The 19,725-nt window shown below is 40.7% G+C and overlaps 1 protein-coding gene across 2 annotated transcripts in view; it reads right to left on the minus strand.

The window, feature by feature from the left end:
• Nucleotides 1-19,725, minus strand: part of CCHR2.PART0H21orf58 (chromosome chr2.part0 C21orf58 homolog) — a 198,829-nt gene that overhangs the window by 143,690 nt on the left and 35,414 nt on the right. For both annotated transcript variants that reach the window (XM_044060559.1, XM_044060558.1), the window contains exon 2: nucleotides 14,909-14,966. In XM_044060559.1, the coding sequence (XP_043916494.1) occupies nucleotides 14,909-14,966 (58 nt within the window). The remainder of the gene's footprint in view (nucleotides 1-14,908; nucleotides 14,967-19,725) is intronic.

Below are 19,725 nucleotides of genomic sequence, written 5' to 3' on the forward strand. Positions count from 1 at the left end.
GACTATGAATCTTCTGATCAGGATTCTGTTTCTTCTGACTCTTCTAATGACCTGGATTTGTCCATACCTACTTATGAGGATTCTGATGCAGAGGATTCCATTCCCTCTGCTTCCCCCCCTGAGGATTTCTCTTTTGGTGAAACTTTACATACCTTACGGGAGCATTTCCACTGGGAAAGTCAGGAATTCTCTGATTCAAAAAAGAGGCTTAGGGATTTTCTTCTTTTACCTCAGCATAGGCCTTTGGCTATACCTCCTGTACTAGACATTGTTGATGATGTGTTTTCGGAATCGAGTATGGCCCCTGATTCCCTGCCTCCAGCTCCTTGCAAACCTGACAGATGCTACAGGGTTCGTGAGTCCCACAAGTTCCTTTTCAAAAATCCTGTTGCAGATCCCGACACCATTTCTCAAGGGCCTAAGGGCATTAAGGCTTCTACTTCTAAAAATTCTACCTCTTTTGATAGAGACTCCAGGGCGCTGGATAGATGGGTAAAAAGGTTTATACTTCTACAACCTTGGCTATCAGGGCTTTAAACTGCCAAGTTCATATATTAAAATATCAATAGCATATTACTGGACTACTTAAACAGAAAATTATGTTGATTTCTGACTGTGTGGAAAATAAAGATTTACAGGATTTATTGCATTCTGCTGAACAAGTTGGAAAACATACTTTGCAATGTGGTTTTGATTCTTTAGAGGCCTCTTGCAGGGCTGATGTTACTGGGTCTGTGCTTAGAAGGCATGCTTGGCTTAAGGAGCAATCTCTGCCTGATCATGTTAAAGCAAAATTATTGGATGCTCCGTTAAATCAGGACCACCTGTTTGGCAATAAGGCTAAAGAAGTTGTAAAAAAGATGGAAGACAAAGCTATATCTATGCAAACTGTAAAAGATTTCTTGCAAGTGCAACCTCCAAGATTTAGTAGGCACTGGCCTACCACAAACTGGTCCTTTCCAGCTCCTTCCAGACCCTCTCAAGCCAAATCCAGACACACCAAAAGCACCAGGTTTCAGTCCCAGGGGACTCTCAGACCTAAGCAATGGGGGTCTCCACTTCCAAATCTGGAAATAATAAGACACCCCCCTGTGGTAAACAGTCTCAATGACTTTCCTTTAAAATTACCAAGCACTTACCTTTTAGCCACCCCTTTGGGGGGAAAGATTGCTTTTCATGCAAAAAACTGGGAACTCATAACCCAGGACAAATGGGTTTTAAATATAGTGTCCCAGGGATACAGATTTCATTTCCACATGTTGCTAAAACCAAACGGGTGGCCAGACCAGCCCCCAAATCAGTGGGCAGAGGCTTAGAAACAAGTACTTTCCCTCTTAAACATGGGGGGCTATTCAACCGATACCAGAAGAGGAAAAGGGACATGGTTTCTATTCCAGGCTTTTCCTGGTACCCAGAAAAGACAAATCATGGTGTCCAATTTTCTCACACAACATTGTTTGGTGCTAGGTATACCTAAACACTTGGGATATGTAATGCATTCATCATGTGGTGGGAGAATAGCAGTTATGCACAATGTGTGGATAATCACAGATTCAAACAAATGTCTTCCTAAGGCAACATCATACAGAATATTGTCTCATTTCCTCACGCCAAAGGAAAAGCCTTAGTGATTTTCTTAGGAAAGCCAGATTTCATCCAATGGTATCATTATTATCCAATAAAGTATTTCTGTGTGAGAAATGAGCAGAAAGTCTTGTAATATGAATCCCCAGCCATACACATGTACCCAGCAAATAGCTGGCTGACAACATTGTTACCTACATGCACATTCACAGTCATACTGACACAACTGAGTCTAAGGAGTAATGGCTGCATTTGAACTGACTACGTAAAATCAAGAGTTACAGAACACTGCCTGAATCTTACATACCATACGATACATTGGCTTACAATTGTGACAGTACACATTTGAATGGATGACATTGCCATTGTTTAATGCAGTGATATTCTAAAAAGGAAAGAAGGTGGTTGAAGAGCAGACCACAGCTAGACATACTATATGCATTAGGAGCTTTCTCTACACAGTGCTACAGACAAACACACACATTTACAGTAGTCAGTCACTGCAGGATTCGAGCCTCCTACATATTTAGAGACACACAAAGAATGTTATACTTTTGTGGAACATTTTTTAACATCTTTGGGGTGTGTTAATGTTATGTTTTTCCTTATAAGTAATCTGTCATACTATGTACAATCAAATGTTTTCAATAGGGAGCAAGCAGGGATCTAAAAGTAGAAACATGATTAAAACATAAGCAGGATAACGGTGCTTTAATAACATATATAGACAACACTTGCACACATAATAGTAAAATAAATAAAACAATAAATATGATTTTGACATATTTCTGGATTAGAACACTTGGCACTATGCCAAAAGCATTTTTCAGACATGTTAGTAATGTCAATACACCACACAGGAAATGTTACATTGCAGTCTTAATATTACTGGTTTGAAAGGACAGTCTCAAAACAATGTGGCAAGGGAAAATGTACCTATCAAGCTTCATCACAATAATGACAATTTTAGCATTACATAAGGTGTACATAACAGCCTGCAGCAAAATAAATCACAATATTTGAAAATGGAGCATCCTACATGGTGTACATTCACCTCTTCAGTCTGATCAAGAGAAGATTAGCCAGAATTAAAAGGTTTAAATATATTTAATAATAAATAATAAAATATTTAATAACTCAACACAGTGACTACAGAGTTCAGAATCACAGGAAATATTTTAAAACAGCATTGCAGGACAGTGCCAAATAAATACATAAAACATCTAAACTAATCTTAGGATATTCCTATCTATCTCTAAGAGAAATCACTGTAATCTAGTTACTTACCATTAGCAAGGCAAGTGCTGATGAGAGGATGTTTCCAGGTCCAAAGACAAATACAAAATGCCCAGACTCACTCTCTGAGATAGTTCTTAAATTAATAATACACATTACTGCTGGGTTAGCTGGGATGACATCACTCTTTGTCCCCTTCCTTCAGTTCCCAGGTAAACAGAAACTTAGAATTTAGTACCTCTGTGTCAGAGGTACATATCTCTCAGACGTTTGCCTAGAACTGGTAGTCGTAAAACATTTAAACACTTTTTACATTTGAAACCTAGTAATTATTTCTGTTTCAAGACAATAGGAAAACCTCCAACTCTAGACATTGTGTCTGCTCTGAGCTGAAACAGAGATAACAGAATCGTAAAACAATTTCCACTTATTTTCTTGAGGTTTTGCAAGTTAACTCTGTATGTTCCAGCTTCTACCATTAAAACACACATCTTCACAGGTATATAGTTTATACACATTTCTGTTCTTTTCCAGAATGGTACACTGTGGTTACATTCTTGAAGCTCAGTACATAATGTACAGTTCAACACACACTTCTGCACCAGTAGTTTAATATCCATATAACATATAGTTCTCTTACATTTGTAAAACAAGCCCATGGATCATATTAATATTCACAAATGACATGATTATTTACAAAATTCCAGATAGCTGGGCTGACAGTGTCACATTTCTGTATAAATCATACTAATATTTTCAAGTGATATATAATTATTTAGAAAATTCCAGCTAGCTGGGCTGGAAGCATTTCCGTTTGTCACACTTCTGCCCACCACGAGAACTCAAGCTAGTTTTTCAAGTGACCCTTGAGAAACGTTGCTTGAGAGGGTTGAGCCTATCTGGGAATACCTTAGCCCATTCCCTGTCTTGAGATTCCAGCTGCCTTGGCATTGCTGACCTCTGTGCCATGCTGCACTGTCCCGTCATATACCTGCAACCATAGGCTCCACCATAGTAATTTGGGATTTTCCTGTCTGGCTCCCTGTAGCCATAGATCTCCCTCAGACTCCTCTTGTCTCCTATTGCCAATACTTAGCACAAGGGCCTCCCTATCATGGTAAGGTTTCATCATGTTAACATGGTACAATTTGTGCCCCCTGCCTCCTGCCTAGCAGTTCTACCATGTAGTTAACATCACTGACCTTCCTTGCCACCTTGTAGGGTCCCTCCCAAGCTGCCTGCAGCTTGTTGTATCTGACAGAAATTAGAACCATTACCTGTTGCTCTACAGTATACTGTCTAGCATGAGCATTCCTGCTATGCCAGACCTTTTTCTGCTGTTGTGCTACTGACAGGTTTTCCTGGGCCAAGCCCAGGAGTTCCCTAAGCCTTGTCCTGAGGTTTAGGACATATGCCACAACAGACTCCATGTGGGATTCACACTCAACCTCCCACTCATCTCAAATAAAATCTAAAGGTCCCCTCACCCTATGCCCGTACAGCAACTCAAAGAGTGAAAAACCTGTGGATTCCTGGGGAACCTCTCTGTAAGCAAACAACAGATGGGGCAAATATTTGTCCCAGTCCCTCTTAAACTGGTCTGCAAATGCCCGTAGCATCGTCTTAAGTGTAGAGTTTAACCTCTCAACACGACCATTAGGCTGAGGATGGTAGGGGGTAGTCTTTAGGTGCTTTACCCCACAGTACTTCCACAGACAAGCCAGCAGGTCTGACATGAAATTGGCACCTCTGTCAGTCAGTATTTCTTTTGGGAAACCTACCCTGCTGAAAATCTCTAACAAACCATTTGTCACGTTTTCTGCCTCAATGGAGGACAGAGCCACTGCTTCAGGGTATCTGGTAGCATAATCTACTACCACTAGGATATACTTTTTCCCTGTAGAACTTGGGGTACTCAGAGGGCCCCCAATATCCATAGCTACCCTCTGAAATGGCTCCTCATTCACAGGCAAAGGCAATAAAGGAGCTTTCACCTTGTCTCCTGCCTTGCCTACTTTTTGGCACTGCTCACAGGTCCTGCAGTACCCTGTTACATCTCTGGAAATCCCAGGCTAATAAAAGTTCTGCATAATACATCTCTTCATACATTTTATGCCCATATGACCTGCAAAGGGAATATCATGGGCAATGGCTAGAAGTGCCAGATGTTAGGCTCTGGGCACTACCAATTGCTGTATTCACTCACCCTCTAGCCCTCCCTCAGGAGTCCACTCTCTATACAATAACCCTTTGTCCCAGTATAAAGATTCTCCTTTCCCTTGAAACTCAGGTGCCTCACTAGCTACCTCTCTCAGGCCTTGCAATGTAGGGTCTGAGAGCTGAGCCTGTCTCAACTCTCTCTTTGTAACCCTTCCCAGCTCCCCTTCCACAGGAAGTGTGGCATCCTCTGACAGCGATGCCTCACTGTCAGCCTGGGTACTACTACTCACCTCTGCCCTAGCAGTCACTCTGTCCAAGGTAACATCAGTACCCACAAGCAGCTGTGGCACACCTTCAGTCTCACTGCTACAGGGTACCTCCCTCCCTAAAGTTACCACCTTATGAGTCCTGGCTGCAAGTGTGTGGTCTTTCTGGGTCACCCCCAGGCTACCAGACCCACATGCTTGTCTCAAAGCCTGACTGTGTGTAACTGCATGCACACACGGTACTGGATTATCAAAATAATTCCTTATCAGAACATCTGCAGGGATATCCTCAAACACACCTACTTGTTTGCTTCCTTTTCCACCCTCCCAGTCAAGCTTAACCCCTAGTCATAGGTATTTGGAATGGGGACCCTCCTAAAGCTCTGACTGGAGTAGACTGCCCAAGCAAGTAGTGCTCCTCTGTAACCATTGCAGGCTTCACAATTGTTAGGTCAGAGCATGTTCATAGGTTCATAGGTAGGTACTAGGCTATCTGCCTGAAGGCATTTATAAGCCTAGCTGGAATGTGTTGGCTTTCGCCGCCCCCTTAGATTAGTTCCCTGTGCCTCTGTCCAGCAGAGCCATTGAAGTGATCCCTGGGGTAAACTTTCTGTTTCCCATCCACTCATCAAGGTTTCTCTTAAAGAGGGTTAGCGAGGAGCTTTGCCTAATGTAGATTGGAATCTTGTTCCGGAGCATGGGAAGTCTCTGGGACCGAAATCTATCCCTCCAGCACATCCTATTTATTGTTGTGGTGAGGTTTAGATCCCTGGAGTGTGTGGCTTGAGGGGATATGGTTTTCTTTAGGTGGAGCATGTCCATCAATTCTGGGTTGGACATGGCCTTGTATGTCAGGCAGAGATCACCTCTGAGTAGGCGGTATGCAACCGAGTACAGCTGAAGTTTCTGAAATCGAGCTGCTTCGGGCATCTGCTTGAGGCCATTGATCCTCTTGGTGAGGTACTTCTGTGGTCTTTCCAGTTGTTGCAGGTGTCTTGTAAGATACATCCCAAATGGGACATTGTACTCTATGATGTGTCTGATGAGTGATGCGTAGTGGGGCCCAATAACCTCTTTCGATCTGGATGCAAACCCTTTTGTGATTAGGTGGGCAGTACAGAAGGATTTTCTAATCACTTTGGCAATGTGATTATCAAAGGAGAGGTTACTATCTACTTGGGTCCTCAGATCCCTTATTACGTCTTCTGTATTTAGGGGGCTACCACCTATCTGATAGTTTGTGGGTACTTTGTTTTTTCCAAGGGGGATGACTATGCACTTTTTGGCATTTAGCTTGAGGCCATGGTTTTGATACCAGGTATCTGTCTCAGTGAGACCCTTTTGGAGGATGTCTGTGTCAGCTGGAGAGTCAATTATAGCCCCTAGTTTGCAGTCGTCTGTGAATTTGGTCAGCCATAGTCCTCATGTGCTTGCCTGTAGCTCTGAGAAGTATATGCTGAACAGGAGGGTTCCTAGGACTGAGCCCTGGGGAACGCAATTTGTAACCGGTTTAGAATCAAACCTAGCTCCCACAACTCTTACCATGTGGGTTCTGTCTGTGAGCCAGTGGGCAACCCATCTCGTGATGTAGGGGTTTATGTTCAGGCTGGTGAGCTTGTCTATAATACCTGAGTGGGGAATGGTGTTGAAGGCCTTTGCGAGGTCTAGGTAGGCTGTATGGACCACCTTTCCCTAATCTATAGCCTTGGTAACTGTCTCAAAGAAGTCCACCAGGTTTAGGAGGCATGATCTGCCCTTAACAAAGTCGAACTGGGTAGGGTCCAGTGTTTGGAGATTCCCAATGTCTCTGTTAATGAGATCCATGATGATGTGCTCCATAGCTTTGCAGACCAAGCTAGTCAGGCTTATAGGGCAATAGTTCCTGGGGTCCATTGTGGCTCCACCTTTGTGGAGCGGAATAACTGTTGCTGTGTGCCACTCTGTGGGCACATAGCCTGTGGAGAGGCTGAGTTTAAACAGTGTGTTTAGGTGAGGGGTTAGTTCATCTTTGAGCTCATGTAGGACGCAGCCTGGGACACCATCCAGTCCTGTTAATGCTGTGTTTTTGGCTTTGGAGAGGGCTGTTTTAACCTGAGTGTCTGTGATTTCAGGTGCACTACATTCTTCTGGTATAGTTATGGGCCCTTTTGGGGGTAAGGGGGGTGAAGTTTGCACTGAACCTGTCTGCCAGGATGTTGGCTATATTGGTTGGTTCAGTGTATTTTGTGCCATTCTGCACTAACTCTGACCAGATCTGAGAATTGCCACTTAGATTCTTGACATAGCTAAAGAATGCCTTGTGGTTATCTTTGAAGTCCATGGCAATTTTTCTTTCGAAACTAGCTTTGGATGATTTTATGAGGGAACATAGTTTCTTGCTGATACTGATCAGGGATGTCTTCCCTTCTTGGGATTTTACTCTTTTCTGTACTAGTTTCCTCCTTCTATTTTATAGCTTGTTTATGGCAGGGGTCCACCAGACTGGTTTCCTTTTCTTGGAGGAGAGAGTCTTGGTTTTGTTTGGGATAGCACGATCCATGCATCCTTGTAGATGCCTGTAGAGTGCATTAGTAAAGGATTTTGCAGCTTGAACAGCATTATCCTTTAGCATGGGGGCTTTGAAACTTCCCACCTCAGTCTTAAGTAACGTGAAGTTTGCTTTTGAAAAGTTTTTCACGGTGGTTTCTTTGACCAGGGGTGGTGGTGGAATGTGGCTGTCCAGAGTGATTAGTTTATGGTCACAACTAACCAATGAGGGGTTGACGTCCGGTATGGAACACCGGTCGCTCATGTTGGCGATGACCAGGTCCAATATGTTGTCACCTCTGGTGGGGGTGTTGACCAGTTGATCCAGGCCGTTTGAGTTTATAAATTCTAGGAAATGTTGGGCAAGGGAGTTTGTAATTGAGTAGTTCTCCCAGTTAATGTCACAATATCAGGGTGTTTGGCAGGACCTTTATGCTTCCCAGTGTTTCCAGGAATGCGGAGTGGGGGTCCTGGGACATGGTGGGTGATTTGTAGCAAGCTATAATTTGAATAGCAGTTTTTCCCATTGTTAGTTGCACGTGGACGATCTCTGAAGCATCGTGCTGTGCCACTAACCTGGAGGTGTGGGTATACTTGATGAATATGGATACTCCCCCACCTGTTGTATTTTGGTCCAGGTTTTGTGGCCGAAATGCATGGTATGAGTTGTAGCCTGGTATTGCTGGGGTGCTCTCTGGAGCCTTAAACTAAGTTTCTGTTACTGCACATATATTGATTTTCTCCATACTGAGGAGTGCGTCGAGTACGTGCATTTTGAGGTTTAGACTTCTGGCATTGAGTAGCATTACCCTCAGTTTTTTGTTACTTGTGCTATTTACAGTGGTGGGTTTGTCCTTTGAGCCTTGCCTAAAAAAGGCAGTATGGGGGTGGCAAGAGCCTTGGCCAGTATTTGAAAGCCTAAGGGTGACAGGTGCAAGCCATCTCTAGCAAAGCAACGTGGCTTGTCGAGCATGTCATCCCAGGCTGACAGACACTGGATCCCCTTTGAGTGACACCAGAAGCTTAGCCAGTTGTTGAAATTGATAATTTTTTCTCCATACCGTGGTATCATTCTTGGTGAGGGTAGGATGCTACTCAGGGTCAGGGTCATACCGGCCTGGGCTACATGATCAAAGAGCTCCTCTATGTCTCTTTTCATGTAGTCCAGGGAGGTACGGCTCAGGTCATGCACACCAACATGGACAATGACAAAGTCGTATCTGTACTTGTTCTGGAGTGACCTGAGTGCTTGTGTTATGTGGCGGATCTTGGCACCCGACAGGCAGCTAACAGTAACCTTCTCCTTGTTCAGCCTAGTGAGTGCGACATCAGTGTGCCTGACTATAGAGTCACCTATTACTAGTGTGTTGGGTATGTTATTTTGCAAAATAAAGCACAAGATTCAGTTCCAAAATAAGGCCACAACACCAGTTCCAAGAAAGGCTGTATAAGCGCTTCCGTTCCTTTATTCACAATAAAACACGGAACTTCTTCAGATACAAAAAAATACATCATTTCCTCTCCTTTAAATACTATTTTAAAAGTCATGTGACTTCACCTTCATTAAAAAAACAATAATAATAATAATTTACAGTTAAATTTCTTTCCTGTGAACTTCCTTTACATCTTTGTTTATTTAATCCTACAACCTCGTTAACTCCCATCTAAAAAATGTGTACACACATATAAATATATAATATATAAGTATGTTATACATTACAAATTATGATTATTGTTGGGGGGTGGAGGTTGCTTGGATGTCTGCTTTGGAGGTCTCTGTTGCTTTTGCAGATTTTTATTTAGAGCCTCCGAGTATGTTTTAGTGTATTTATGTGTGTTTTTTGCCAGTGCTGGTTTCATAGGACTATGTGAGACTGGTGGTGTGAAGCAAGTAATTCTCTTCTCCTCTTGACTGCCTGGTCCAGTCTTGGGTTGAAAGAGCTTAGCCTCCAGTTTGGCTATATAATTGCATCTCTCGCATGTATTAGTGTTTGGTGGAAGGAGGAGAGGATTGTCTGTGTACATAAGGCAATTGTAACATTGCCTCAAAATGCCCAGATTCACCAGTTGGACCAGAGAGTACTCCTGAAACTGCCCATTGGACATGCCTGGATAGGTACAGTGAACTGTTTTACTGATTGGCTGGTAAGGTCGAATAGAGAGCCTTGTCCTTCTCTACAGTATAAGGGGGTCTAGTGCTAAGGTTTATTAGTGCTTGCTATGAGTTTTGAGCAAGTGCCGGAATGAGACGTGAATGGTTTGAGTGCTTAAGATGAAAATTTGTCTAGTTCCAAGGGAAAAATTGAAGAGTAGACTTTGTGGAGCCGGGAATAGTTATATCCTAGCTAACCGGTGCTGCCTGGCTCGCAAAACCTTGCTAATGCGGGTTTTATAGCAGGGAAATGAAAGAGATAGAAATGAGCCCAAAATGGCCAATAAACTACTAATTTCTGGGCTGAAACCACTCCTCCAGGGACAGATAGGCTGCTCAAAGCTCCCCTCTCTCACAGGTGAACAGAGAAACTTCCTTCTATCCAAGTAAGGTATGGGCAAACACATAAACTTGTAACACAGCCCTGAATTCAGCACTAACCTGAAAACTGGACTATACTAGCCTAGAAAGGTGGGAAAACAAAGTATTTTTTTGTATTTTTTGTTTTTTTTTTCAGAAAGTAAAGCAGATACAATAAAAAAAAAAACATTTTAAATGCACAGAAATGGCTGTCACACTTGAGTGTGTAGCCTACAACAGTTAAACAGGTAATTTAGACACAAAAACAACTTTGTCAAAGTGCAGGCAGTAAAATAGGTACAATATGTAGCTGAAACAAGCTTTTTAAATCACAGAAACTCTAGACGATCGGCATTTTAGGTGGAATTAGCTAAAGGCAGCAAGAAAATGCAGAAAAAATGACACTTAATCACTCCAAAGTCTCTTCTTTGTCTCTGTGCTGCTGTAGAACTCTGCAGGGCACCAGGCAGGAGCTTGCTGCGCTGTATACTAGCCCAAAAACCTTGCAAATGTGGGTTTTATAGCAGGGAAATGAAAGAGATAGAAATTAGCCCAAAATGGCCAATAAACTACTAATTTCTGGGCTGGAACCACTCCTCCAGGGACAGATAGGCTGCTCAAAGCTCCCTCTCTCACAGTGAACAGAGAAACTTCCTTCTATCCAAATAAAGTATGGGCAAACACAGAAACATGTAACACAGCCCTGAATTGAGCACTAACCTGAAAACTGGACTATATATGCTTAGAAAGGTGTCTCTCTTAGCCATGGCTTCTTTCCCATTCACTAAAATAGGATATAATCCCTTGTGGTAGTTTGGTACCCTTATAATCTCGAGACAACCTACTGTTGGCATTTTGTCATTCCCACTTACTGGGTCACCCACCTTTTGTTCCCCACCTTGGCTCCGTGGACATCTATATGCACCATGGCCCCACTGATTGCATTTAAAACATTTAACCCTTGGTCCTGGACATGTACCTGGACTAGTGACTTCCCCTGCTACTGGTGAATTCTGTTGGGGCAGTCTGGGCTACCCACCATGGGTTCCCTTAGACCCATGAGCAGCATTGGGTGGGCCTTTCCTGTGCAGTGATGCCCTGCTTGCTAGGTATAGGTCTCCCTTCTTCCCCAACTCATCTGCAGTATTGCATTGTCTGTCAGCTAACCAGATTCTCATGACCTCAGCCAAAGTGCTAAGGGCTTTTTCCCTCACCAAAAGGTCTGCCAGCCCTTCATAAGTGGTAACCTAACATCCACTTACCCACCTATGAAAGTAAATGCTTAGTTCAGCAACATATTTACACATACTTTCATCTGCCTTGCATCTATGCTCACAAAACTTTTTCCTATAAGCTTCAGTTGTTAACCTAAAAAATTCTAGCAAACAGTTATTTACAACATTATAATTTAAAAAATCAGCATCAGATAATTTGGAAAGAACAGTTACAGCTTTACCATGGAGTAAGGGGGTGGCAGAACCATATCCAGAGCCCTTGGTCAACATTATACTGTTTATATACCCTCTCAAACATATGAATGAAACTATCAAAATTATCCCCCTCTGTAAATTGTGGAAGAAATTTACTGACCTTTGTTGCTTCTGGGGTTCAGTTACTTCCTTCCTTCCCCATTACCTCCATGACTGGTGAAGAGACATCATCTCCTTTTCATGTTGCCTCTGCCTCTCTTTCTCCTCAGCCTGCAGATGTTGCAGTTTCCCAATTTCCTTAGCCTTTAGACATTGCAGTTTCTCATTTTCCTCAGCCTGCAGATGTCTCAGTCTCTCTGCTGCTTCTGTTTCCAAATGTTTGGCCTCCAACTCAAGTCTCTTTAATGCCAGATGGATTTTTAAGTCCTCTGTGGAAAGGTTGAGCTGTCCATTTTCTGAGTGTTGTACATCTCCACAGCCAGTCTGATTGTCCTCCTTGTTCCTGTTTTGTAATGCAGCTGTGACTAAAGCTGCAATCATGTCTGCTTTAGTCAGGTTGGCATGCACCAGTCATTTAGCCTGGCACATCTCAGCCAACTGGCTGCTTGTCAGCTTGCCATACTCCTCTGCTGACACGCTTGCCTACTCTCCATGACAAACTAAGCTAACAAAATAAATAAAACAATTGTGATATGAACTCTGAATGTTCACTGCATGGCTGACTGAGAGTACAAACACCTTCAGTGATCACTATACACAGGCTACAGTAATTCAAAATCCACACCACAACAAGCCAATTAATATGTGATGTGACAAACTCACCACTATCAACCAATTAAGATGTGATGTGGCTATCCCACCACTGCCACCAATTAATATGTGATGCCCCTACTCTGACCCAATAATCAAGGAGCCTCAATCCTCACCACTGGCACCAGTGAGGGATGTACACATTGGGAGGATGACAAGCACACACACAGTAAAGTACAATTTCCCTTAAGAGCACACAGGGATCATAGTCAGTCTGGGGCTGGTTTCTCCCTCTTTCTCCAGATCACAAGTAAAACTCCCAACTGGCACAGCTATAGAGTTGAGTCCTTAGCCAGGGTTCTAAGCCAAGTCCTCCCAGTACTCTCTCTGTCCAACCAGTGCTTCATGTCCCTGCCCAAGTAGCTGGTGCACACACACACACACACACACACACACACACACACACACACACACACACACACACACACACACACACACACACTTTGAGATTTGATTTATACACAAACACACACCTGGGAAAGGCTAGCACAGGTTCACTAGTTATGTCCTCTTCTGCCCAGACTATAAGATAGTTATCACTGCCACCAGAACCCATTATCAGCTACTTTAAGGCCCTTCCCAAATGGTGACCAATTCTACTGTGTAATGTTACTATTATCTAAATGGTAAGTGTGACCGAGGTGAAGGCTATTTAGGAGTGGCCTAAACAGTGTCACCAAATACATATGTAAGTACTCTGAGAGCTTAAATATCTCTAAACAAACCAGCCACAATTAAAAGGTTTAAATATATTTAATAATAAATAATAAAAGAAGACAATATTCAATAACTCAACACAGTGACTACAGACTTCAGAATCACAGGAAATATTTTAAAATAGCATTGCTGGACAGTCTCAAATAAATTCAGAAGACATCTAAACTAATCTTACTATATTCCTATGTGTCTCTAAGAGAAATCAGCATAATCTAGTTACTTACTATTAGCAAGGCAAGTGCTGATGAAAGGATATTTCCAGGTCCAAAGACAAATACAAAATGCCCAGACTCACTATCTGAGATAGTTCTTAAATTAATAATACACATTACTGCTGGGTTAGCTGGTATGACATCACTCTGTCACCTGCCTTCAGTTCCCAGGCTAACAGAAACAGAATTTAGGTACATATCTCTCAGACGTTTGCCTAGAACTGGAAGTCATAAAACAGCTAAGTACTTTTACATTTGAAACCTAGTAATTATTTATGTTTCAGGACGATAGGAAAACCTTCAACTCTAGACATTGTGTCTGCTCTGAGCTGAAACAGAGATAACAGGATCATAAAACAATTTCCACTTATTTTCTTGAGGTTTTGCAAGTTAACTCTGTATGTTCCAACTTTCACCAGTAAAACACACATCTGCACAGGTATATAATTTATACACATTTCTACTCTTTTCCAGCAGGGTACACTGTGGTTACACTCTTGAAGCTCAGTGCATAACATACTGTTCAACACACACTTCTGCACCATTAGTTTAATATCCACATAACATACAGCTCTCTTACATTTGTAAGACAAGCCCATGGATCATATTAATACTCACAAATGACATATGATTATTTACAAAATTCCAGATAGCTGGGCTGGCAGTGTCACATTTCTATATAAACCATATTAACATTTTCAATGACATATAATTATTTACAAAATTCCAGCTAGCTAGGCTGGCAGCATTTCAGTTTGTCACAGGTGCAATGTATTAAACTATAAAATATACAGATATTCCTTATATAGCAATATTTCTTTGATGTTTACAGAGCTACATGAATTACATAACCCTGAAAATAAGACAAAGTATATTTATCTCATTATTTTCCAGGAAGTGACTTTCTACTGAACTGTACAAGCTTTTCTTCTATAAGTTTCTTAAATGTTCCAAAATTCTAACATATCCATCCTTTGTTTCCCCCACATAAACTTTTTGACAAGAACAGATGATGGTGTAAATTTCTCAATCAGAAATACAAGTTAATATTGTCCTTTTATAAAACTCTAGCCATTTATTTGCAAAGTTTGCCCAATTAACACATTAACACACGTTTCACCTTAAAGAGGGAAAATTGTCCCATCTTTCCTGTTGTATATATTTATTTAAAGTTATATAATAGCTTTGACCTAAATAATTACATTAACTCTTATTCTTGAGACACACTACCATAGTTGGAATGGTAAACAGTTCCCTAGGTTTGGGGACTGAATTTATTATATACCAGTATTGTTGAAATAAGGAATAAGAGGTTATAACTTATGCTATACCTGCTTCTACAATATGCACTACAGTAGTCATAAAAAATATTAGCTGTGTTAAGTACTTCCATTACAAAGTTTAACATGAAACAGAAAAAAACACGTTAATCATAGTTGAAAATTGATAACTTACTTGCCGACATGGCTGTTTCTGTTCTGTCTTCCATATTTTCACGCTCATTTTCAAGTTTCTTTGAAAAATGAACAGAAATGTATTACATCACAGTAATTATTCAAAATGTGATCACAGCAGATAAAGCAGGTAAACAGGGTGAATTACATTTTAAGCATCCTTTATTGTCATATTCCATAATGCACTGGTCACAGTGGCACTGCCAGCCTCTGCAGAAATGAAGGCTCAGACAACAGTTTCTGAAACTATATTCAGTATTAGATACAACTAAACACTGCTGTGGATATGTTTGTTTAAAACAGGCATATCCAAGAAAAGAATGGAGATCTGAGACTGATTTTCAAGTTCAAACTGGGAATATGCTTACAGATATAAGGACACTATTTTTGAACTGCATGCATCATATATTTTTTCGTTATGTAATACTTACATTTTGTTTTATAGAACGTACCCATTTATATGTATCTCCATTTCACACCTGGTCTTGTTTTTCTTGTCATTATATATCTTTTTGTTGTATCATTGCCTGCAGTGTAGCTAACTAATGAATGTGAATATTATCAGACTGCCATAATTACCTTAGTGCAGCATTTTAATGTTAGTAGATGTTAACTGATATCTGCTAAATACATGACCCATGTTACCCATAGTTCCTTGTTTATACTACAGTTAAGGAAATTATTTACTTTGTTCCTATTCCTCCAGTGCATAAGTCCATAACTATTCCCTCTTCCTTGCTTGTTTTGCTTCTCTTTTTAACTTCTCCAAATATTTAAAGTTTTGATTATTATGACAGGAATGGATCACATTCAAGGATCAATTTCATGAAATCAGAATTACTTCAGTCATTGATGTTTGCAAGGAGCACTGTTCTCAGGACCTACAATTTAAAGAATTGCCTATTTCTTGGTTCAGTGAGGTTACATGAATTAGTAACATATTTAACTATGCTTAGAAATTATTTTCTTTTTTATTAATCCAGTTTCTCCAGCTAAGAAATGAAAGATAAGGAGTACAGATTCAGATCAGGATATAGCAGAACAAATGTTTGCAGTCAGACGGATAGTGGAGAAGAAAAAGAAGCTAGAGTCCAACTGGGTGTTCCTAGACATGGAGAAAGCATATAACAAGGTCCCAAGAAAACTGACTGGGACATTTCTGCAATGGTTCAAAGTCTAGGAAAATTGCTAGACTTATCACAGGCTATGTACAAGGACCCAATGACACAATTATGGAATGTGTTCGGACTCATAAAGTGGTTTCTAGTGGGAGTGATTGTGCTTTTAAGTTTCTTTTCTGTGTTCATTCCTGTTCATACTATTGATGGACGACTTTAGCAATCAGGTTAATGGGACAAATTAACAAAGCTGATTTATGCAGACAATATGACATTCCAAACAGGCTTTGAACAGGAGCTTCAGCAAATGATGGAGGAATGGAATGTAAAACTGAAAGCACATGGGATGTGACTAAGTACAGACAAGACAGTAGTCACGTCAGCAAATGGGGAATCAGAAGATGAAAACTGAGGTAGAATGGAAAATAGTGGAACAAGACAACCTTCTGGAAGAGTTGCTTGTAGAGAGGAGATATGAATGAGGAGATCATATCTAGAATCAGAAGTGTCGTAGCTAAGTGGCACAAAGTGTCATAGTATTTGACAGAAGAATGACCAAAGAAGCTGAAAACTAAGGTGTACAAAACTTTTTGCACAACCAGTACTACTGTATGACACTGAAACCTGGGCAGTGAAGACCCAGTTAATGAGGCGATGGAGATAAAGTGCCTGAGGTGGGTAGTAGGATGTACACTGTAGGAAAGATGAAGAAATGAGGACATTCAAGCATAAGGCAAAATAGCCCAATAATTGTAAAGAAGGTCAAGGAAAGCTGAATGTGATGGTTTGGTCACATGTGCAGGACAGCAAAAGGCAATCTGGGAGCGACACAAAGAAGGGAATAGGAATCATAGACAGCTAGCTAAGAGATGGATGGATTGAGTGAAAGAAGACATGTAACAGGAGGCCATCACAGCCAAAAAAGGTAGGACAGTGGCTCTGATTCGAGAGAGATGGTAACTACTGAAGCAACACCCTGGTCCCATGTAAAAGGGGACTTGATGATGATGATGATGATGATGATATTGCTCCTGCTACTACTTGAACCACCTGGATGTCCCTGTTACACATTACTCTAGGTTCTCCTTGCATGTCCTGGTATTTTACTTTAGTTTGTTCAGTGCACACGACATTGTGTGTTGTAGATGTACCTATTTCAATAATTAATGCTGAATTTCTCCTTTTTTCTTCAACTACTTATCTAGTTTCCTTACTTCAGCTTTCTTATCTGCTGGCATTGGATGATCTCATGTGATCATTACTTCTTCATTTTCAGTAATTATTTGTGGTTCATGTTTCTAATATTTCACAGATACTTGTATATAGTAATATTTGCACAATCTCCAAAGTAATAATCTTGCCACACTGTTGTGCCCTTCGGTATATAGACTTACAGCTAATAAGTATATAAAAATAATATCTTTAGAGTTGATAATACCAGAGCTGCAATGACACATCTCTCCCAAACAAAACAAAATCCAAACCAGATTTGCAAAACACCAAGAATATTTAATAAAAGATAAATAGCAAAACAAGTTAAAAAAAGCAAAGCTTTCAGGCCATACTAGCCCTATTTCAATACATGACGCCAAACTAGCCCCTTCTCAATACATCAGTATTTTATTAAACATCTTTGGTGTTTTGAGTTCTGGTTTGGATTTTGTTTTGTTTGGGAGAGAAGAGCCAGTAAGTATCATAGACAATGATAGGATGGGCAACTGTTTGTAGTGTTGTGCTAAAGCATTATATTTGTCTGTATCTCCCACTTTTCCTGTTATGAACCACCATGTTTGCAGTCCATTCTCTTTATCTGCCATTATTACCCTTTCATCTTTTTCTGTAAATTTCACCTCTATTTAGTTACACTAAATTGTAGAGTAAAACAGCAAGGGCGAGACAATTTATAACTTGAACTTTATTGTAGATGCCAAGGCAGTTTTCAGTGTTAGTTTGATCTGAAATATTTCTTACTTAGTTTTGTTCTCCCTTTTTCATGTTATTGCTGTTTCTTCATCTCTTCCCAGATATTAATATGTTTCCTCTTGTTCCAGTTCTTTTATACATAGCACCCCTCTCTCAGGGTGATATTTTCATAATGCTCTAGTTTTCTTTACTTTATTTTACCTATTTGGTGACCAGGTAAGCCCGCCGGGCACTACTGCCTCTTTTCAGGGTTGTCTCAGGAGCACTGTCTGGTTAAGTGTATTGTTCAAAGTCCCACAGTAAGTAAATGAATGTGAAAGAACTCAGATCTGTACCATGGAAACAGGAAGCAGCTCATGAACAGCCCAGGTTTTTAGTCCTCTCTGCTAACTGTCAGACACTTCAACTTTCCTGCTTTAAACAGAATTGTAACAAGGGTGGGGTGAAAGTGGCAGCTGCCCCTGCACAAGCTGTTAGGGGTCATAATCGACACTGTCAGAAAGGTACAATCAGTCCCTACCAGTATTGTTTGCAATCATTTATGCAGTTATGATAGCAGTCATGGCTGCTCAGATGAGAATCAATATTTGCCAATGTACCTGCAGACTTCCAAGTCACATTCATATAGATAATTCTTACACAGTGCTGATCACACCCTCGTAAGTGTGTCTGTGTGTGTATGTGTGGGTGTGTGTGTGTGTGTGTGTGTGTGTGTGTGTGTGTGTGTGTGTGTGTGTGTGTGTGTGTGTGTGTGTGTTATATGCAGCAAATAGCTATTATGCATCTTTGGTACATAACATCTTTGTTTAACAAAGAGCTGAAAACATTTTTGGTACTTAATGCTGGAGACCTTTTTTGTTTTGCAGAGGAGAATGGTGGCTGGGTGCTTTACTGAGGGGACAGCCAAATGGCCTAACTAAAATTCAACTAAAAATGTTGCTCTTACACATTTGTCAAGGGGCAAATGTCATTCTAACATCATTTGAAAAAGTTTTAACCACTTGTAATTCTATATGTAATTGTTTGTCAGATGAACTATACAGTTTTGAATCATCCACAAAAAGGTAGAGAGATGTTATTTCGCAAAAAGTTGTTTTCTATAACTCCAGCTATAGCCATAGCTTGGTCTGTAAGGCAATCATCTTAATGAATGAGCTGAAGTCAAGGTAAAACAGTAATGGTGACAAATAATCACCCTGAAATATCACTGGAGTTTTATATTTGGAATAGTAATCTTTTGATGTTGTCAATCATTTGTAAACTGGTTTGCCATTGTTTCATAGTGATTACTATATTATTTTATCAATGTCTGGTACACTTTATGTACAGAGGTGTAGCTAAGGTGGTGTGAAGGTGGCAGCCACCCCCATTGCGAGATGGCAGGGGGTGGGACAAGATCTTCATTCTCAGCATTCAGTTATTCAATGCCAGTAATGCATTTGTAGAAGCTCTTTAGCTCTTTGTGTATTATTTAATGTAGTATCAACATTCAGAAATTAATGTTGATAATGCATTCTCGCTCAGAGCTGAAGCATTCAGTGCTATTTATTAGCTCTAGCAAGTCACCCATTACACTTATAGCAAGTGATTTGCTACAGTTTTAAGTACAGAAAGTTTTTTTTTGGACCTGAAGTACATAAAGACTTAAAGGAGACGTGAGATCGGGGAATAGCCCTTGGTACCAGAAGAGATAGCTACACCTGTGTTCATACATTTCAACTGTCCAAATTTTTTTAGAATGTCCATATTTTTGCCTCATATTTTGGTTCATTCCTTA

The sequence above is a fragment of the Protopterus annectens genome, chromosome 2.part0 (assembly GCF_019279795.1).
Source record: "Protopterus annectens isolate FY-2018-M chromosome 2.part0, PAN1.0, whole genome shotgun sequence".
NCBI lineage: Eukaryota > Metazoa > Chordata > Ceratodontiformes > Protopteridae > Protopterus > Protopterus annectens.